The sequence below is a fragment of the Perca fluviatilis genome, chromosome 15 (genome assembly GCF_010015445.1).
Source record: "Perca fluviatilis chromosome 15, GENO_Pfluv_1.0, whole genome shotgun sequence".
NCBI classification, from domain to species: Eukaryota; Metazoa; Chordata; class Actinopteri; order Perciformes; family Percidae; genus Perca; species Perca fluviatilis.
In genome coordinates this window covers 34,351,207-34,374,277 of record NC_053126.1, presented here as the reverse complement: position 1 = coordinate 34,374,277, position 23,071 = coordinate 34,351,207, and the positions used below count along the sequence as shown (strand labels likewise).

Below are 23,071 nucleotides of genomic sequence, written 5' to 3'. Positions count from 1 at the left end.
GGGGAAATGTTGAGGGGTTCCTCTCCTTCGGCCATCCTACACAGGCCACTGACTACTGCACCAAACAGAGGGGGAGGGCCGTGTTACTCTCTACGCTGCAGGATTCCTGTACTTTACATCTTTGGCAGATTAATAACATAGCAACGGTAAAAATTGTGGTTTTGTAACCTTTACTTTTTCATACTGTGGGAAACCATGACCTGATACAGAATCCACACAGATAAATTTAGAATGATAAGATGCACTGAGATTTAAGGATGATCCAATACAATCTAGATGTGATTAGTTATTCATTTGTTTTGAGTTACTAAATGAAAGGCTACAGAAAATTAGGTCTACTGCCACACCAACAATAGTAATCATGGGCAACATCTAAAGCATTTCTCAAAACAGTAGGTTATTGGCTTGACTTATAGGTAATTTTCAGAATTTCTGTTAGTGACGGCTCATCAACCAATTGACTTTCTCTCTTAACAGAGGCTGTACGGAAGAACCAGCCTGCCATTCGCTGGTTCAACCTGGCCTCTGACCGTGGAGGTGGCCGCAAAGAACGTGCCATGGCCAGAGAGGCCATTCATTAACCGTGGTAAGAGACTTGCTTGCTGGCGGGGCTGGTCCGCTGGCAGAACACCGGGTGCTTTCTGATCAGGTGCCGTCGGGATGTTACCGAGGAGACATAAATTTTGTTTTACGGTGGACGGACTGCAACATTACTGAGTTGTTGTTTTCTTTTAGCTTGAAATAATCCCATACTTTAGACACTTTCTTCTTCGCCCCTCCCTATTTCTCTCTCTTCCTCCACTTTGCAAACAGCGCCATCATAATTACGTTGTGTTCACAGCATAAGCGCGATGTGCGACAGTAATAAATGTCCATGCAAAACAGTGTTCTATATAGTTATATGTATTAAACGAAGCTTTGCATGGATGCAATTTAGTATTTAATTCAATACTAAATTGAATTGTTTGAGCCCTTGTTAAGTGAATGCCAAATTAATCAGAGCACATATGTGACTGGGTGCTGACAAGCAATGTAGCATTTAAAAACAGCACTGATCATTTTTAACTGAACATTCTTTTATACTTTGCAGAAATGAACGCATCGGCCATCCCCCAGTCTTCCACCACTGATGATTTGTTGGGTGTTATGTGAGGGTTTTGGCATTCCCACTTCACTTGCCTCATCAATGTTTCCCGTAAAGCCACCAAAGAACGCGTATGAACATTTTGAAGTTTTTTCTGGGTTTCATATGACTAGAGTTGGATATTGTATTTTGGCTATAAAACCTTTGTTATTTATACCATGGTCATGGAAAATGGTTAAAATCTAAATGGCTGGCAGGTATTATCTATCTATCTATCTAAACTTATCGCTACTTAAAATGTTATATCTTGTGTGTTTAGGCCGTAGAATCTCGTTTCTCTGCTGGCTTTAGCTTTTTTTTCTGCTTTAATTTAAAAAAATAACACCTGTTTCATAGGTATGTGGTAGGAAAGAAGTTTCTTGTTCCTACAGTTGTTAAAGACAGAAATGAGCTGTAAAATGTGTTTATTAGATTGATTGTTAGTTTGGCAATTATCTACTTTGTTTTAAGTTTCTAAATAAAATTTAAAATGTGTATTTTAAATAAAATTTAAAATGTGTCTCTCATCTGTTCTATCACTTTCTTTGCTGAAATTCTGTTTAGGACAAATAGAAACAGTCTGTGTAACAGAGTGTAACAGCTTTGACTGTCCATGCTTTTTAAATTCAAAAGAAAGAAAAGTAATCGAGTTTAAAATGTAAGGAAAAAGAAAACGCATGTAAAACAAGAAGTCTTAAAATGGTGGGGGAAGGGGATTACGGTAGTAATATTTACTCATTACCATTGGCAACGCGCGTGCCCGCAATCGATTGCTCTAAAGTTGCTCCGTGTATCATCAGCTTTAGTGTACCTTGGTAAATACAAGTCATAATATTTGTTATACATTATATAGACCAGTCAGTTAATAGAAACAAACATCAACAGATTAATTGAGAATGAAAGTAACTGTTAGTAGCAGACTTCCATCCTATAATTGTAACAGTGCATGGGCATTAGCGCCTGCCATAAGTTCTGTGGTTGAAACTATCCCAGTAACCCTTTGGCTTCTCAGACAGAAATGGTATACCTTCACTGATATCTATTACTAGAACCCATAGCACAAGCTGAATCATGCACAACATCTAAAAAAAATTAAACTATCCCTTTAACTGAAAAAAAATCCGTATTTTTGTATATGGTTTGTTTTGTGGGTAGATGACAGAGGCCAGAGGTGGTGTGAATCCGGGCCAGAACTAATAAATGGAGCTGGCCCAGTGCCAGTCCAGATTTGGCCCAGAGTATCTTGGAGACTCGGATCCAGTATGGAACTGGTCCAGATCTGGCCCACCTTTGGGCCAAATGACTATAAAATAATTCTCATCCGTTCTGGAGCTGGGCCAGTGCCGGCCCAGATGTGAAAACCGGATCCGCACCGGCATTGGCCCGTTGTGCTAAAAGGACACCGGCCCAGGTCCGTTTTACAGATCTGGCCCAGAACTTATGAAGGATCTGGGCCAGATCTGGGCCGCATGATTTTTGTTATCTGGGATAAATTGCGTGACTATGGTTGCTAGCTGAGACCAGTTGTTCACCGTAGCATATATGTTCTTTGTTACACATGACATGGCTGGGGGGGTTAGCCTTTAGCTTGTGTATATGTGTGGGTTAGCTAGGTTCGTGTGCAGAGGAGGGAAAAAGAGCACATTTGCGAGAAAGAAAAACTATGATATAACGTCTTTATATCACAGCGCCGTAGTTGACTGACAGAAGTCAGGATTATGGCTCCACTTGTCCAGTAATTAAACTTCTCCACGGCAAGTACAGATGTGCTCAAATTTGTTGGTACCCTTACAGCTCATTGAAATAATGCTTCATTCCTCATGAAAAGTGATGAAATTGAAAGCTATTTTATCATGTATACTTGCATGCCTTTGGTATGTCATAAAATAAAGCAAAGAAGCTGTGAAAAGAGATGAATTATTGCTTATTCTACAAAGATATTCTAAAATGGCCTGGACACATTTGTTGGTACACCTTAGAAAAGATAATAAATAACTCGATCATAGTGATATTTCAAACTAATTAGTTTCTTTAATTAGTATCACACGTTTCCAATCTTGTAATCCAGCCCGGTCTCATGGAAGTCCGTGTAAATGTGACGTTATTTGAATCTATTGATACGTGTTCATGGAGACGTTTTTGTCATTTTACGTGGTGGACAACACGAAAATGTGAACTAATGTATTTCAATGGGAAGCATATTTCGTGGCCACAGCACGAAATTGTAGGGAGTAATATAAAAAGCCGAAAATCCGCATAGGGAGGTTGGTTGGGGTGGTGGATGGGTCAAACAACACAGCACTTTCACCCGGGCGAGCGGGGATCGCGTCCCGTTTGCGGCGCTTTGTTTCCCGGGGATGGCGTCCCTGCGTGTGGCGTTTTGTCCCGCGTGTTAGTTTGGTGCGTCTCCCGGCGTTTAAGGCGCCCTTTCCCCGGCGTTTAAGGCACCCTTTCTCCGGCGTTTAAGGTGCCCTTTCCCCGTAAGTTTTTTCCTAAACCCAACCTCCGCCATCCCGTTATTGTGGGGCGTTCCCAGCGGGCTGCCTCTCGGGCGCCTCCCGGCTTATGGAGCGTCCTTTTCGGCCGCCTCCCGGCGGGTCCCCAGCGGGCCGCCTCGCGGGCACCTCCAGGCTTATGGAGCGACCTTTTCGGGCGCCTCCCGGCGTCCTTTCCCCGAGAAAATAATGTGACATTTACACGTAAAAAATAACATGACAGTTACACGTAAAAAATAACGTGACAGTTACACGTAAAAAACGAGAAAAACGTCTCCGTGAACACGTATCAATAGATTAAGAATAACGTGGACATTTACACGAACTGCCGTGAGACCGGGTTGTGTAATCAAGTCATTCAGCCTATTTAAATGGAGTAAAGTAGTCACTGTGCTGTTTGGTATCATTGTGTGCACCACAATGAACATGGACCAGAGAAAGCAAAGGAGAGAGTTGTCTGAAGAGATCAGAATAATAGACAAGCATGGTAAAGGTAAAGGCTACAAGACCATCTCCAAGCAGCTTGCTGTTCCTGTGACAACATTTGCAAATATTAAGAAGTTTAAGGTCCATGGAACTGTAGCCAACCTCCCTGGGCATGGCCACAAGAGGAAAATCGACCCCAGATTGAACAGAAGGATAGTGCGAATGGTAGAAAAAGAACCAAGGATAACTGCCAAAGAGATGCAAGCTGAACTCCAAGGTGAAGGTACGTCAGTTTCTGATCGCACCATCTGTTGCTTTTTGAACGAAAGTAGACTCCATGGAAGAAGACCCACTTTTGAAAGAAAAACATAAAAAAGCCAGACTGGAATTAGCTAAAATGCATATTGACAAGCCACAATCGTTCTGGGAGAATGTCCTTTGGACAGATGAGTCAAAACTGGAGCTTTTTGGCAAGTCACATCAGCTCTATGTTCACAGACGAAAAAATGAAGCTTTCAAAGAAAAGAACACCATACCTACAGTGAAACATGGAGGAGGCTCAGTTATGATTTGGGGCTGCTTTGCTGCACCTGGCACAGGGTGCCTTGAATCTGTGCAGGGCACAATGAAATCTCAAGACTATGAAGGCATTCTGGAGCGAAACGTACTGCCCAGTGTCAGAAAGCTCGGTCTCAGTCACAGGTCATGGGTCCTCCAACAGGATAATGACCCAAAACACACAGCTAAAAGCACCCAAGAATGGATAAGAACAAAACATTGGACTATTCTGAAGGGGCCTTCTATGAGTCCTGATCTGAATCCTATCGAACATCTATGGAAAGAGCTGAAACTTGCAGTCTGGAGAAGGCACCCATCAAACCTGAGACAGCTGGAGCAGTTTGCTCAGGAAGAGTGGGCCAAACTACCTGTTAACAGGTGCAGAAGTCTCGTTGAGAGCTACAGAAAACATTTGATTGCAGTGATTGCCTCTAAAGGTTGTGCAACAAAATATTTAGGTTAGCGGTCCCATCATTTTTGTCCATGCCATTTTCATTTTTCTTATTTACAATATTATGTTGAATAAAAAAAATCAAAAGCAAAGTCTGATTTCTATTAAATATGTAATAAATAATGGTGGATGCCAATTACTTTTGTCAGTTTCAAGTTATTTCAGAGAAAATTGTGCATTCTTCATTTTTTGTGGAGGGGTACCAACATATTTGAGCACGTCTGTAAAAGCTACAGTTTAACACAGTTTCAACACAACTTCAACAATATCTGGATCAGAGATACATTCACAGCCAAACAGATTAATAATCAAAGCGTGCAGCAATAGCACCATATTAATCAGATCACATTAATGGCAACACAAATAGCAACAATAGCATATTACTCATTAATAATACACCCTGTTCTAATCTGCTAGAACTAGCTGCTTAGTCTAGCTAGCTTGTGTTAGTGCGCATGTGCGCCTCCCAAAAAAGATGGAACAGAAGTGCGATGCCTCACTCTGTAGCTAAAACAGAGACCTGAACACACAGGGTGAAAAGAGGAGCTGCAGCAATGTGCAGTACAACAAAAATATGGTGTTTTTGGAAAATTAAACCATGTAAACCTATTCTGATACAACCGCAAAATACAATTATGAACCTGAAATGAGCATAATATGGGCACTTTAATGTCAAGCCCTGACCTAACGCGACACACACACAGAATGTGGAAGGTGTGTTGTTGTTGACTCTCGGCATGTTGCTGTTTGCCAGAAGACACATTTAGTTTCAAAATAAGATGGAGGCAGGAAAAAAACCTCTGCTGGCTAAACTATTTTAAAATGGCGAGTTTGTTCAGGACACCTCCATCTGTCGCTAGCAACGATGACGCATAGTGACGATTCTCTCCGACCATTCAGTAGTCTGCAGGTTTTCATGTGACCTTTTGGTATCGCCTCAGCTTGCTTGGAACCTCGACGGAGGTGATACTAAAAAAAGTACCTGTTCCTGGCTCTCCGCTTAGAGCACTTTATCGAGAAGCTAGTCCACCCAGACCAATCAGGTTTTATACCCAAGCGTCATGCTGCAGACAATGTACGCAGATTATATCATGTAATAGAAGAAGCCAAAAACCTTCCAACAACGGCAGCAGTTTTATAACTGGACGCGGAAAAGGCTTTCGACTGCCTAGAGTGGAACTACTTGTGGCAACTAATGGAGAGGCTTGTTTTGGGAGCTAAATCCATTGACATGGTATGTTCTTTATATGCAAATCCCACGGCCATAGTCTCCACAATGTCTGGCACTCTCAGCCATTTCCCATCCAGCGGGGCTCACGACAGGGATGCCTGCTCTCCCCCATGCTGTTTGCAATCTCTCTTGAACCGTTAGCCCAACCCATAAGGCAAAATAAAATATGTAATGTCCAGATAAAATCCAATAGCAGCTCAATATCATTATTTGTGGACGATATTTTGTTGATCTTGAGGACTCTATTCCAAAAATTCTTAAGATCTTCAACGAATTTGGCTCAATCTCTGGCTATAAAATTAACTGGAATAAATCCAATCTTCTTTTATTGAATAATAAGTGTTACAATACTAACCCAAAGCAAAATTACATATTTGTTTTTCTTTTTTTTGTTGTTGTTTGTTTTGTTTTCCTCAAGGCCGCAGAGGGTGGGGGTTGGGAGAGGGTTTTTGTTCTTGTTCAATTATATTTGTCTGTTCAGTATGTAAAAAAAAATTATTTTTAAAAAGAAAAAGAAAAAAAAGTACCTGTTGGCAGGTACCAGGTACTTTTAATCATAATGGAAAAGGTGAGTAAAGTCGAGGCAAGTAGAGCAGGTACCATGTAATGGTACCATGTAATGGAAAAATGCTTTTAGAGTTGTGGGACATGCTGTTCAGTGCCAGATTATGATGATGAAATGAAAAATAAAAGGTGTGAAAATTTGTCATAAATTAGGATGAATACGGGAGAATTGTGAACATGGGAGGAAACTGGGAGAGGGCTTTGAAAAACAGAAGTCTCCCGGAAAATTTGGGTTGCCAGGCGGAAGAACATCTGCCGCTAATAGCCCACTGTTCTGTTCCTTTTCTGTAACTGGTGTAGCATCAAAGCATGGCAAGATAGTTAACTACAAGTCACTAAATTAGTCAAATCTAACAATTTAATGCTTCATCTACACACTTTTGTCACAGTGTAGAAAAGCACATTGCTATCGTCACAAGTGATAACTTCATGTTTTATGTAAGACAGACCCTTTCACAAATTTTGTCATTATGCACTAATGTTTAAGCAACTAAATTATATTTAACAGTCACTGCAAGGCTCCTTGCTGAATGTAAACATACAATTGAACTCTTGTACGAACTCTTTTTACATAAGACAAATCTTTTCTAGCCATAACTGAATAGTCGGATTTCTCAATTACTACCTGCAACGGCTCAGCTGTATCTCAACAGTGAGAACTCACGGTGAGCGTCCACTGAGGCAAAAGTAGATGTTTGCTGGCACCTGCATAAGTCAGGAGGACACTCAAGAGAAGCAAAAGTCTAGGTTCGGTTCATACCCCGGTTTAGGAGTTACAATTCAGTGTGAGTTCACCCTGAATAAACACTTTCCCAGAAGGCAACCGGTCACAACAGGCTGTAAAACTGAAAAGCATCTCTGATGCTGTGAAAGTGAAAATGATAAATATACAACCCGGTCTCACTCGAAGGCGTACAAATAACACGGGTTTCTACCTATGAAATACGTGCAATGTGTACGCGAAAGTGAAATTCTACGTGCATTACATACGCGGAGCGCTCCAATTGAAGTAATGGGGACCGGTGCGTTTTATATGCACGCAGCTCGCGTCACCACATTGTGTGTTATCGCGAGAACAGCATCAGACACAAAAACATAGATATGGTTGGGTTTAGAAAAATAATGCAGGGAAAGGCTTTAGTAACACAAGAAAGTCACAAAAACACACTAATAAACGGTTGGGTTTAGGGTAGAAACATTGGGGAAGGCTTAACAAAAAAACACTACAAAGTCGCAAAAACGCGCCACATAAACACGCTAATAAACGGCCCAACAACAACAAAAAAAACACATGCTGAAAATCGCCAAACACAGGACACGAACCCCAGTCTCCTGGGTGAAAGTCCTGTGTTTTACCCATCCACCACCCCAACACACCTCCTTATGTGGTCCCACGTCGCTTTATACTATAAGCGCAGTGGGTTCCATTACTGTAATTGGAGCGCTCCACATATCTGCTGTACGCACAATTTCACTTTTGCGTACACATTGCACGTATTTCACAGGTAGAAACCCGTGGTATTTGTACGCTTTTCAGTGAGACTGGGCTGAAATATAATAATATGTTTTTTCTTTTAACCCGGGTTAAAATGCTGAAAGCTAAACAGTCTAACGTGACTGTATTTCACTGGAAAAGATTCCAACACCGTTTGCAGCTAAAGACACAGAGGAGTATAGCTGCACTTTGAGACACCATTGACACTGCCGGAGTCAGAGAACACCGACGAGGGGTGGGACAAAATATCGATATGGCAATATATCGTTGTCTTTTGTGGAATACAAGTATCAATACGCTGGCACCAAATATCAATACTTTAATCAATAAGATAATGAGCTCTAAATAGATTCGCCCCTGCTCCCAGCATTGCTACTTTGGTTTTCCACTTAACCCTCTTAACCCCAAAACCGGCAGACGGGTTAGAAAAAGCATGTTTTGTTTGAAAGATTGCCAAAGAAAGAAGCTGAAAAAAACGAATTTTTCATTGGATTCTCAAAGTTCCGACGGTCTCTGAATGCGCCTCAAGAAGCTCGAAAGTAGGCCAAAAAACACAAAGTGGATACAAACCTCACATAGAATATGTCTGATTTCAAATTTGTTTTAAAAATCAACCATTTGCATGATCAAGGACCTATATAAATGCATAGAATTTTACAGCTTCTCAGCTACGCGTACACAGCCATGTTTGTTTATTGCCATGCACAGCCATGTGATGAAAATTCATCCAAACTGACTGAGACCAGCACCAAAACACAGTGCAGCCTAGTGGTGAACAGTGGTAGAAGTATTCAGATCCTTTACTTAAATAAAAGTACAAATACTACACTGCAATAATACTCGGTTACAAGTTAAAGTCCGGCAGTATATAAGCATCATCAGGAAAATGTAGTTTAAGAATTAAAAGTAAAAGTACTCAATGCAAAACTAAGTAATTTAAGCTGTTACATTCCACCACTGGTGTTACCTTTGTAAAAATGTAACTAATTGTTTGTGTGAACAATTTACAGACAAAACTATTTTTTTGTTGTATTGTATATACATGTGTTCCCTTATATTTATATATTAGGGAATGGGTTATAAATGATCAAATAAATGTAAAGTTTTTCCTTTTTGTTATGTTTATGCCATTATAACTTTGTTATACTGCTCAAAAGACATTTAGGAGTTATTCTTACTTTTGGTCATGGTTGTGCTTGTTAATTCAAGATGCAAGGCTTGCAGATAGAGTGAAAAATTAGCTCACAGTGAGTAATATTTAGACAGGAAAACGCTCAGAAACGGCTTGTGTTTCAGAGGTTTAAGCACTAGACTTTGCATTTTTATGTGCCTTTTATAAAGAAATGTTTTTTTATTCATACAGAGTGAAAAATTGTTTGGACTTGCAGTGAATAAAGAGAGGAAACCTGCACTTAATGTTCTCACAGGCATTTTGTATTCATAGTTAGACCAATATCGTGATGTATCATTGAAGGATTGTATAGCAATATATTGATTACGGCGGAATACTTTATCGGGTCATGACCAAAAGAACAAGATCCATGGTACAAGAAATGGGTTTCCTCAGGAGGGTGGCTGGCGTCTCCATTAGAGATCGGGTGAGAAGCTCAGTCATCCGTGAGGAGCTCGGAGTAGAGCTGCTGCTCTTTTGCGCCAAAAAGAGCCAGTTGAGGTGGTTCGGGCATCTGGTAAGGTTGCCCCCTGGGAGCCTCCCTAGGGAGGTATTCCAGGCATGTCCAGCTGGGAGGAGGCCTCGGGGAAGACCCATGATGGTGGAAGGATTATATCTCCACCCTGGCCTGGGAACGCCTCAGGATCCCCCAGTCGGAGCTGGTTAATGTGGCTCGGGTAAGGGAAGTTTGGGGTCCGCTGCTGGAGCTGCTCCCCCCGCGATCTGACACCGGATAAGCGGATGAATATGGATGGATGGATGAATGCTGTATCGTGAGCCATGTATCGTATTGTGAGGTACCCTGTGATTCCCACCCATAACACCAACAGGACCTAATGATGCGTTCAATTGCACCTTGTTAGCTCATGGTGCATTCAATGTTGTTGTAAAGTAACCTTCTGCCATCATGTGTTTCTTCTTTTTGTTGTTTAACAGCAATTAATTGGTGAAGTTATTATTACATTTTAAATAAATTATTTAAATTGGACCGTATGTTCTTAGCCATTTAATGTGACAGACTGTCAGTTTGTGCTTTTTAAAAGTTTTTGTAAGTATCGGTTCATGCACTGCTTAGACACCAAGCACCTTTCTAAAAGTAGTGTTTTAGCACAGGTAATCGGAAACAACCCAAACAATACCCAACCCTATTGGTAGTTGGATTTTATTACCTTTGGACAGAGCCAGACTAGCTGTTCCCTCTGTTTTCAGCCTTTAAGCTAAGCTAATCTTACCAGCTGCAACTTCATATTTACTGTACAGACATGAGAGTGGTATCAATATAACATCTAAGTGAATAATCACACTTCCGAAAAATTTCTATTTTAAGTTTCTTCAATTTGCACCAACAGTGTGGTCCCGGACCACTTTTCTTCTGAAATCCTGTACATTTAACTCTTAAACTATCTGTGATGGGTTGTGTTTTATTGTGGGGATTTCTTAATTTAATTTTTTATGAATTAAACTAAAATTGGCGAATAAGTAGACTTGTGGATGTAAACTTCAGCTGAGCCTCCTGATTTGCTGCTTTCAGTCACAATTTGAATTGTGATTGGCCAGCTCAGGTGACATGTCTTTCAGGGGAGGGAACTAGAAGCAGGCTATATTATAAAATGATGAGATGGAAATTAAAATACTCAGAACAAGACATCCACAGAGACAAGACTTTAAAGATGAGCTGCTTTTCCAAGAAAGAAGGTGACAGTCTGCTGCCTGGTAAATATATTTATTCTACAGTACTACAGTTCATTGCAGTGTCTGGGGTTTCATATATGGAACAATATTTGTTTTCTTAAATATGAACCACCAACTCATTAACAGCTCATTCTCTTTTTAACCTGTCTTTGGGGTTCAATGATGTTTTGAGACAACTTTGAACTAATTTGGACTGAACTATCTTTCAACATTCATTAAAAATACATCTGAAATGTTGAGTTTTTGTGAAGTTCAGAGATGTTTGGTAGTGTATCTATCTGCAGTGGAGAGTTTTATTATCTGCACACAACTGGATTAAGCAGCATTTTAGAGACAATATCTAAGTTTTTAGTTAATGGTTAGTTAGTTAGTTAGTTAGTTGGATGTTTGCAGATACTTGTCTTCATCTCTTGTATTTGTTCTTATATATTTGGTAAGCCTTTATCATAACCATCACTAACAAATGGTAAATTGATTGCAAGTTAAACTTAAGTTAATAAGTTATTTTCATGTTAAAAAACAATGAAATGATAATATTTACTCATTATTAGTTATGTTATAATTTGTTGGTTTGACAGTTTATTGTTTCACGCTTCTTTTTTATATTATATGAAGTGTTTGTTAATAATTAAGAGATAAATTATAAACCATCAATAAACATTATTTGGATGGCTTTTATAAAGTTGCAACTGGTGTTTGTAATACCTTGTTAATGGTTAATACTCTGTAATGCATGTATACACATTATTTACATATTATCAGTGCACAAAGAATTTTAAAATTCTTAAATTACTTTATATGCCATGTTTTTTTAACTGTTGTGGAAATCGACATTTGGATGAATTGTTCAGAGTGAAGACACATTTTCAGAGTACAACTCATATATGTTTGCATGAGTTACTTTAATATGATTACCAGAGGTGGAATGTTATTAAGTAAATTTACTCCAGTACTGTACTTCAGTCCAAATGTTGAGGTACTTGTACTTTACTTGGGTCTTTTCTTTTCATGCCACTTTCTACTTCTACTCCGTTACATTTCAGAGAGAAATATTGTACTTTTTACTCCACTACATTAATCTGTTACAGCTTTAGTTACTAGTTACTTTAGTTACTCCGCTACATTCATCTGTTCCAGCTTTAGTTACTAGTTACTTTAGTTACTCCACTACATTCATCTGTTCCAGCTTTAGTTACTAGTTACTTTAGTTACTCCACTACATTCATCTGTTACAGCTTTAGTTACTAGTTACTTTAGTTACTCCACTACATTCATCTGTTCCAGCTTTAGTTACTAGTTACTTTAGTTACTCCACTACATTCATCTGTTACAGCTTTAGTTACTAGTTACTTTAGTTACTCCGCTACATTCATCTGTTACAGCTTTAGTTACTAGTTACATTAGTTACTCCACTACATTCATCTGTTCCAGCTTTAGTTACTAGTTACTTTAGTTACTCCACTACATTCATCTGTTCCAGCTTTAGTTACTAGTTACTTTAGTTACTCCACTACATTCATCTGTTACAGCTTTAGTTACTAGTTACTTTAGTTACTCCGCTACATTCATCTGTTACAGCTTTAGTTACTAGTTACATTAGTTACTCCACTACATTCATCTGTTCCAGCTTTAGTTACTAGTTACTTTAGTTACTCCACTACATTCATCTGTTACAGCTTTAATTACTAGTTACTTTACACATTAAGATTTCTGCACACAAAACACATGTAGTTTATAAAATCTGATGTTTTATTGAAATGATTAAGCCATTAAAAACACAACTGTTTGGATCCTTTACACTTTCTAAAATGTATATACTTTTCAAATCATGTTAGCTGTTCCACATTACCAACCTTGCCTTTAACATAAATACTGGGCTCCCCCAAACTTACAGACCTTTACTGAAGTAACATTTTCACTGCAGGACTTTCAATTCAATTCAATTCAATTTTATTTATAGTATCAAATCATAACATAAGTTATCTCGAGACACTTTACAGATAGAGTAGGTCTAGACCACACTCTATAATTTACAAAGCCCCAACAATTCCAACAATTCCAGTAATTCCCTCAAGAGCAAGCAGTGCGACAGTGGCGAGGAAAAACTCCCTCTTGGGAAGAAACCTCGGACAGACCCAGGCTCTTGGTAGGCGGTGTCTGACGAGCCGGTTGGGGGTGTGATGAACAGTGGCGATAGTAGTCACATTAATAATGTAATAATAACTTTAACTTGTAACAGAGTATTTTTACAGTGTAGTAACACAGCCCCGGATAGGGGGGGGGACAAACGGGTCTGTTGTCCCGGGACCACAGTAAGGGGGGGCCCAGAACTGGACCCTCATTAAATTATAGAATCATTTAAAAAAAAAAATGTAATAGGCCTATTTGTGGAATATGTAATATTTGAGTTACATAAAAGCTTTTTATTTGTTTTCTTCCTAATTGTCCTTGAAATAGAGGTCAAGAACCCCCCCACCCCCAACACAAAAATGGTTTGGCCACTGATCAATATTTGACGTTGTTCAGTAACTAGAGTTGAAGTTCAGTACGCTCAAAATGTCCGGTCAGCACAAGTCCGGTGCTCAGAAAAGAAAAGAGAAGAGAAGAAGAAAATAGAGGCCTTAGAGATTTTCTAAACAAATATAAAAAAAAAGGTGAAGCTGGAACTGTCAACATAGAGCAAGGTAAGAAACAGCGCAGCCAACGTTTACGAGCCTTGTAACGTAAGCTAACAGGCCAGCTCTCATGTTAACGTCCATTAGCTTGTATAAAAGCCTGAGACAACACGTTCTCTTTGACAGAAAGAGTTGAGTTTGGTAGCTCCGTCAGAGAGGATGAGAGCCAGCTGCAGTCAGGTGACAGAGAGAGCCATGCGGGCTGCCCCGCCACAGAGGGACAGAGTCAGTCTACCGGTGAGAGAGAAGAGAGAGAGAGAGAGTGATGCGGGAGGGGCCCGTTACCCTGTCGAAGAGTCTGAGCAGGATGGATCAGAGACTGATCACACACTTAATTTCAGTGAGAGATGTGAGGAGAAGAGAGGAGAGGAACAGGAGAGGAAGAGCAGAGGAGAGGAGAGGAAGATCAGAGTAGAGGAAGATCAGAGGAGAGGAAGAGCAGAGGAGAAGAACAGGAGAGGAGAGGAACAGGAGAGGAAGAGCAAGGGAAAAGGAGAGATCTGGGCGCGGGGGGCCCATCTAAGCTTATCTCGTCCCGGGCTCAGGCAAGACTGTCAGCTGGCCTGTTACCGCCCTGACACACCAAGAAGATCGGCAGTCGCCCTAGTTTTTGCGGTGTGTCCCGCACCGTCGCCACATGTCAGCTTCCGTCTGCCTTTTGGGCAAACGCTGTTAAACTGAAGGTATCACGGGTAGTGATGGTCAAATGAAGCTTCGCGAACCAGTGTCTATACTTTCTGACCTCACTAGATGGCGCTCTCGGTTCAAAAAAGGGTTTGAAAACCCATTGAATTGCCATTCATTTCATGTTTTTTTTTAACAGAGAGCGCCATCTAGTGAGCTCAGAAAGTAAGGACACTGGTTCGCGAAGCTTCATTTGACCATCACTAATCACGGGTATATCTAACGGCCGCCTGTCGGGATGAGAGAGGTATTTCCTCTTATGCAGGCGCAGAACATAGATGGCAGTTGGCCGTCAGCTGTACTCTTTGGGGTGTGTGTCAGTGCACTTTTTTGGCCAAGACAAAGGCGGCGTGAGGCGACGCCACAGTTGGCCATGTTGTTTTTCAGGAAATGTCTTGTGCACATCTGAGCGCGGGCAGAGCCCTGAGGGCAGGGGAAGGGGTTAGACGGAGCCTACTACTACTTTCAAATCTTGCTAGCTGTTCCACATTACCAACCCTTCCTTTAACATAAATACTGGGCTCCCCCAAACGTTTGGGACATTAGACTGTGTTCTGATAACTTCTTCCATCGCTGACGATCACATTGGTGGGACTTTATCGTTACCGGCCAATATAACATCCCGCTCCTTGGCAAAACAAGGGGTGTGCGGTGCCATGTGCCAGATGGTGTCACACATTACAGTGTTTCCTCTAGGATTTTTTTTAGCAGTGGGGACAGATCTGTCAGCCACGTGCAATTTAGCTAGCAGGTGAAGGTGAAACTAAAAATGTGCAAGAACGATAGACTAATACAGGCTTAAATAAACTGACAACATAAGTTATACGACTTACAGTTGTCAAGGATGCACACATGCCATCTCAACCGGGTCCTCCGGATAGCCTGTCTCTTTTTTCTTTCTCCCTTTTCTCCGAGTGGCACGCTGCCCACTCGCGTTGTGAAGCGCGTGTCTGTGCTATTCTCCGTCGACGTGCTCTTTACAATCACTGCTGATAGACGGCTTTTTGTATATATATATATATATATATATATATATATATATATATATATATATATATATATATATATATATATTTCTGATACCGTGGCGGGAGAAATCTAACTGTGGCGGACCGCCACTTGCCAATCAACATAGAGGAAACACTGCATTAGGGGTTGTGCACATTGTCAGAGGCAAGAGTTAATGAGTTACTAATATTGTAAATTTACATGTACATGTTGCTTAAAAATCTGCAGTTTAGATGTTGAAAGCACATTAAATACTGAAGGAGGTTGAAGTGGCATTTGAAATGAAGATCTGAACTTCCACTTTAAATATAAGCACTGAATGAAGTTTAAGTGAAAGTGCTAGTTTGGTGTGCTTCTCAACCTATCTCTAAGGGAGACAGCAGCCACCCTCCTGAGAAAACCCAATCAGCCGCTTGTACCGGGGATCTAGTTCTTTTCACCAAGTCTTCGTGACCATAGGTTAGGGTAGGAACGAAATTGCAGTAAACGTTGCGGTAAAGTGAATTTAATACAGCTGCTCCGATTCTCTGGCCAATCTCCCACTCCATTGTCCCCTCCCTCGTGAACAAGACCCCGAGGTAGGCCAACTTGACCTCCTTTACTTGGAGTAAGGACTCATTCCCCACCCGGAGTAGGCACTCCATCAGGTTCCTGCTGAGAACCATGGCCTCAGGTTTAGAGGTGCTGATCTAATAGATAATCAAACATCAGATTGAGGTTTAAACGGCTAATTGTTAACATCCCTAGGATGGTTGCACAGCGATTTCTTAGGATCAAAAATCTGTAACAATGAACACAAAACGTGTCCAGCACGGTGAAGAACTGCTAACTTTAGCATCTTTCGTTGTACTGAAAGGGTGGATTAACCTGTGCCTGGTTTTATCTGCTGGGTGACACCACAGGGACTCCCTGCAGTTTCCATGAGTCTCGTTCAATGGGAAGCCAGGATCAGAATTCAAACCTAAAAGTAACACTTACTGTAGGTGGGACCTTCAACGTCTGGAGTTTTTGGAGTCTGTTGGCTGTCCAGGCTGTCTCTGCAATTCCTTTGAAAGGGGAGGCCACATGTTTGCAGAGTTTTCTCTTTGTTTAAAAAGTCCACATGGTTACATTCCCACATTAGGCTAACAGGCAGCTTGCAGTACCTTCATATTTACTGTACACAATCTTTTATTTTCCTAGGATAGCGAAGACATGATCCTTTGATCAGCTTACCCTGGTATTCTTACACTAACCAATCCCACTCCTCTTCTAAAACTAACCAAAGTATCAACCTAACCAATGAAGGCAACCAATACTAGCTATCAGAGGCACAGCAGGGTGGGGTATGACTTCACCATTGGCAAAACTGGCTTACCGTAGAGAAATGATAGTGGAATCAATCTGAATCTAAACATCTGACTCATAATCTCATAGACTGTCATACATAATGACAGAGGCAATTCTTAATATACTAACGTCTATAACATTTTCCAGCAGAAGAAAATCCAGAGCTGAGGATCGTCCTGCTCGGGATGGTCGGAGTTGGGAAGAGTTTTTCAGGAAACACCATCCTGGGCAATGACCTATTCCACTCAAAGCGCAGTCTATCTGCTGTCACAGAGAAGTGCCAGAAGGAAATGAGGAAAATTAACAACCAAAATGTGGTTGTTGTTGATACTCCTGGTCTGTTAAACATTGACCAAACAGAAGAGGAGATTATGAGAGAGATCAAGAAATCCATCAATCTTGCTGAACCTGGTCCTCACGTGTTCCTGATTGTGCTGAGTGTGAAAGAAAGATACACAAAGAAAGAAGAAGAGATGGTGAAAAGCATTCACGATACTTTTGGCAAAAACACAATGGATTACACTATGGTGTTATTCACCAATGGAGAAGAAGGTACCAAGATAGAGGACTTTTTTTCTGGCAATAAAAATCTCCACGAGCTAATCAAGAAGTGCAAGTATGGATACCATCTTCTTGACAGTCGTCCCGAACAGGTCCCGGAGCTACTGAAGAAGATCACCGATAAGGTTCAGGCTGCAGAAGGAAGATACTACACCGCTGAGATGCTCCAAGAGGCTGAAACTGCCTTAAAGGTACGAAAGGCCTCAGAAGGAGGAACACAACCCAAGCAAGCTGCTATTCAAACTGCAGGTTATTCTGGTATGGGTGTTGGATGTCTGTTTGGGTATCTTGCTGGTGAGGGTCAGATAACGTCTACCATAGGAGCAGCACTAGGAGCCGTAGGGGGTGGACTCCTGTGTGCTGCAGTGGCAGGTATAGTGATACGCGCCAAAAAAAAGTGCAAATGCAGCAAAACATGTTGTTGTCTTGTTTAAGCTGATCAGACCAATTCTTATAAATGAAAATACTTTAAAGAGGGAAATGATGGTGCGGTTTGTATATTTAGCCATTTCTGTTTTGTTTTATTGCCTTTTAATTCAAAGTAGCCTATGTTTAATAAACAAGGGGGCATTCCCCGATTTTTTTTTTTTCTTTGTTTGCTGGTGATTGGTTGTGGGCTGACCTAAACCTTTTATGTTTCTGGAATAATAAATAATATCACCCAGTTTAGATGAATGTAGAAGATGCACAGTGTTTGGGCTCTGACCTTGTCATCCCCAACAAGGAAGTGAATAATAACTTCCACACTGACAGTCGTCTTTCAGATACTATACTCAACACTTTTCTAATACAACAGCCTTCATAAAGAGTTTATCAGTTGTAACTAACAGCTTTAATAGTTAATGTGTTGTAGATCCATTGTGTCTCACTAATAGGGACAACAGTAGGGTTGCCAGGTTGTGAGAAATCCTGCTCTAGTGTTTATCCTTTCTATGTTGTAATAATTATGTTATACATTTTAGTAAATTCACTCCCTCCCTACCTTAAATACTGTGCAAAATATTGGAAGAAATTACAAAGGAAAATGTGACTCTTTGGCTTTGTTTTATTTTTATTATATATTCAGCTGTTAAACATAAGTAATTACTTTGTTAAATGTTAACTGGTATGTGGGAAAATTGTGCAGCTGGTTTATGTGGAGAGAGATGCTCTTTTATTACTCAAATATTCAATATTAAAAGGACTCGGATCCACAAAACAAAACTGACATCCCTACTTAAAAGTGGGAGTTACTTCTTCCGCAGCTTTAAACAAACATTTCACTGTTCAACAAGAAATGTCAATAACAATAATAATAGGCTGTGGCCCCTGAGCCTTTTGGCCCTTCAGCACGTCTTTTGGGTAATCCATCCATTTACACACAATCAACAATCATTCGATTAATTCTCACAATTTGTGTTATTACGGTCATGGCTAACCCAGAACCTCAGTGGCCCCTAAGGCTCCAGGTTGTCTTTGTGTCTTTTATTTTGTGGTAATTTGATAGATCATACATGTGTTTGTTGATATACACAAACGCACAAATACAAACTGGAATACTCAGGGCCTGATGTATCCCCAGCATTTTTATCCAATTTTAAAGTGCTCATATGCTTTTAACCTTTCCTTTATGTGTTATATATCTTTTTTGTGCATGTAATAACACAACGTGAAAAAACCAAAAGTCCCCCCAAAGGGACTTACCATCTCCAACAGAAAACACTGTTCTCAAACTGCTCCAAACAGCTCTATTGTAGTCCAGCCTTTAGGTCACTGGGGATTTCCACCTAATGCAGAACGTCTGCGGACCGCCTCCGCTGTGAGTCGGCTCTATGCTCCGCCGTCCGTCAGTACCCACCAGGTCTGGATTTGTTGCGTAACAGCTGCGGCCATGACTGACGGCTGAAGTCACGAGGACCCACGAGATCTCGCGAATCCTCGTATGATCGCGTAATATAACAGGATGTAGTTTCTATAAACAGAACCACAAAACCAACAGTTTGTTTCCATCCATTATAACGTTTTCAAGGTGTAGTGCAGGGAAATATGATCCGCCGTGAGCACAGTGTATTTTATTTAGAAAAATAACCAGATGTTTTATTTTGTTTCTGTGCCCTGACTTCCTGTCCCGCACTATCTGCCGTGTGCTGAATTGCTGCAGAGCTGTCCGGTGTCCGGCAAAAATAGAAGTTCTGCGTATCTGCTGCGGAGGGCTGCGGACTGCCAATATTATATCGATATCGTGATATGAGACTAGATATCGTCTTAGATTTTGGATATCGTAATATCATAATATGGCATAAGTGTTGTCTTTTCCTGGTTTTAAAGGCTGCATTAAAGTAAAGTGATGTCATTTTCTGAACTTATCAGGCTGTTGTAGTTGTTCTGTTATCTGCCTTTACCCACTTAGTTATTATATCCACATTACTGATAATTATCAAAAATCTCATTGTGTAAATATTTTGTGAAAGCACCAATAGTAAACACTACAATATTGTTGCAGTATCGATATCGAGGTATGTGGTCAAAAATATCGTGATATTTGATTTTCTCCTTATCGCCCAGCCCTAGGGCACGCCCTCATACTCTGCTTCTGACTGGCTAGTATCCCTTACCTAGGTACTGTCAAGGCACGCCCTCATGCTCTGCTTCTGACTGGCTAGTAATCCTTACCTAGGTACTGTCAGGTCACGCCCTCATACTCTTCTGACTGGCTAGTAGTCCTTACCTAGGTACTGTCAGGGCACGCCCTCATACTCTGCTTCTGACTGGCTAGTAGTAGTTATTTAGCTACTGCACATATGCAACTCCCAACAAAGATGGCGTGAATGTCAAATCAGTGTCTGATGCTCGGGCAAATATGATTTGTTAGAGAGGGAGAAAAAAATTCTGTGCAGTTTGGATTTTTAAAAGTTAGCCAGGATTACATCTTTTTTGGCCATTCAGTCAATAATCATATTGTGTTAGCTGATCAGCACGTCATAATCCAGATGACAGAGATCTAATGAGTAAGTAATGTTTGTTTGTATAGCACTTTTCACATATAAAATCACAAAGTGCTTCACAATAAATTGGTATACGATAAATAGAAGACATAAGAATACAAAAGAAAGCATAGATACATAAAATCAGACAGCCATAAAAGCCCTTGTCTAACTGAAAGACACATCCTGGGTGCCATTGATTAAAAAGATCCCCTCTGGTTTTAAATTGAGTGCTGGAGACCACTAACAACATCTGACCTGATGACCTCAGACTCTGGGAATAATAAACTTTTACATATAATTATATTGTTTTTTATATATTTAAAATGATTGATTACAGAGAAAGTTAAAGGGCTGTCATATTCAAGTACAGCCACAAAGCATCTCTTTCTACATCTAAACAAGCTGCAAACTTGTGTTCAATGTGCATGTAAACCAAGAACAGTGTGTGTAAAACTCTGAACTATATATTTTAAATGTGTGATATACAGACGGTCCACTGAAAACCTCCAATGGACATTGAAACGACGACGGAGCCTTGATGGAGTCGTGGTGCAGCCTGATCCTGTAGACATAATGTGTTACTGTTCTGATTTCATATTATAATGACATAAAATATGATCTTGTTGTTTTGCATTGTGTCTGATTTTCAAAATACTTAATAATTAAACCAAAAATAAAGACCTGTAACCCTCCAGACTTTGTCTTCATTCAGATTAATGTCTATATTACCGACTGGAAGCAGCTGGTTTCTAACTGTCAGATCTGTCTCTTGTATCAACCTGCTGACCTCAACGGCTCAGGCAGATCGTAACAACATGGCTGTTATTGTGCTGATGATGGGAACTACTGTTTGATCTACTCTAGTTTATACAATGGGGGGGGGAACTCAAATCAAGCATTCTAATTGGTTCTTAGCCTTGATATAATAACCACATTCAACTGCTATAATTTGAATTCCTTTACACCTTTACAGATCAGTTAAATCAAAGGGAAACAAAACAGGAGCTATACTTAAGTTATGCGCCAATGATAAAACAGAATAGGAAAATTAGATGTGGACTAAAGCAGTACTAGTCAACGATTTGATATCAGATAAACAAATTGATCTATTCTGTCTTACTGAAACCTGGCTGGGCCATGAAAAATATGTTAGTCTAACTGAAGCAACTCCTCCCAGTCATATTAATACTCAAATTCCTCGAATTTATATTATTTATATTAATTATATTTGTTGTTGTTTACCGAGCTCCAGGTCTGTATTCTGATTATTTTATCTGAATTCTCTGAGTTTTTATCATTTTTAGTCCTTAAATCAGACAGAGTACTTATTGTAAGTGGTTTTAAAACCCATGTGGACGTTGACAACGATAACCTTAGTATTGTTTTCAACTCTACTACTAGATTCAATTGGTTTCAGTCAGAGTGTGCATAAGGCCACTCACCGTTTTAACCACACCCTCGACCTTTTGCTGGTATATGGCATCGAAATTGAAGACTGAATAATATTTCCACAGAATCCATTATCTGACCATTCTTTAATAACTTTTGAATTCGTACTACCCGACTATACAAAATGAGATAAAAGCTTCTTCACTAGATGCCTATCTGACAGTGCTATAGCTAAATTTAAGGAAGTTTTTCCAACAGCATTTAACTCCTTAATATAACAGAGGACTCTTATGTTAACTTTAGTCCCTCCCAAATTGATAATTTGGTAGACGGTGCTACGGCTTCACTACGGACGACTTTCGACTCTGTTGTTCCTCTCAAAAAGAAGATGATCTATAGGGGGCAGCTGACCCCCCACTGTAGGGCCTTTCCCCCCCAGCTGCCCCCTAACTTTGGTGTTCAAAAAATTGTGCTTGTCAAAACAAACAATGTCCACAAGCTTCTAAAAACATTGAAACAAACAATTAATTTATACGAATTAATAATAAAAAATAATTGTAGATGTAATCTTAGCCCCCTGCCCCAAAAATACTTAGCTACATCCCTACATCAAACGTGCAGAGAGGCATTCGCACAGTGTGGCTCGCACTCAGCGAGTCTGCTGCGGTGCGGTGGCCCTGCATCCCGGCAAAGACTGGAGCGACTGAGCTGCAGTCAAGGATGAAGAGGAGGCTTCAGATTCAGAGAGAGGGAAAGAGGCAGATAGTGATCAGGAGGAGGCAGATAAAGATGACAGGGAGGAAGAGGCCTGCAGTTACCTCTGGACCATATGGTTTGTTTATATTCTCCTTCCATATAAATTGCCGTACAGTAGCATAACATGTCATGTTTTCAGTTTTTGGCTATTTCCATTCAGTTGTACAGTATATGTTATGGGGTTAGATATGTAAAGATTTAAATGTATACATAGATTATCTAATGATGTTTTACAGTTTCTCTATCATAGCATTTGTTTGACCTTTTGTGTGATCATTATTACTGATAAAATAAGACACATTCTGTTCTATTTCCTGTTCTATTTGTCTGTATCAGTACATATGATCAAGCCATTTAATTCAATTTCAGCTAAATTAAATTTTATTTATAGTATCAAATCGTAACAAGAGTTCACTCTTCTCAAGACACTTTACAGATCGAGTATGTCTAGACCACACTCTATAATTTACCAACAAGAACAAGCATTTGGTGCAATA

At 40.2% G+C, this 23,071-nt stretch overlaps 1 protein-coding gene across 1 annotated transcript; it reads left to right on the top strand.

Moving 5' to 3' along the window:
- Positions 1-4,038: 4,038 nt before the first annotated feature.
- On the top strand, positions 4,039-21,019 carry LOC120575311 (GTPase IMAP family member 7-like). Its single transcript, XM_039826029.1, has 4 exons — positions 4,039-4,327; positions 11,153-11,227; positions 17,050-17,654; positions 20,918-21,019. The coding sequence occupies exons 1-4, from the start codon at positions 4,039-4,041 to the stop codon at positions 20,927-20,929; spliced, it is 981 nt and encodes a 326-aa protein (XP_039681963.1). The 3' UTR covers positions 20,930-21,019.
- Positions 21,020-23,071: the final 2,052 nt, after the last annotated feature.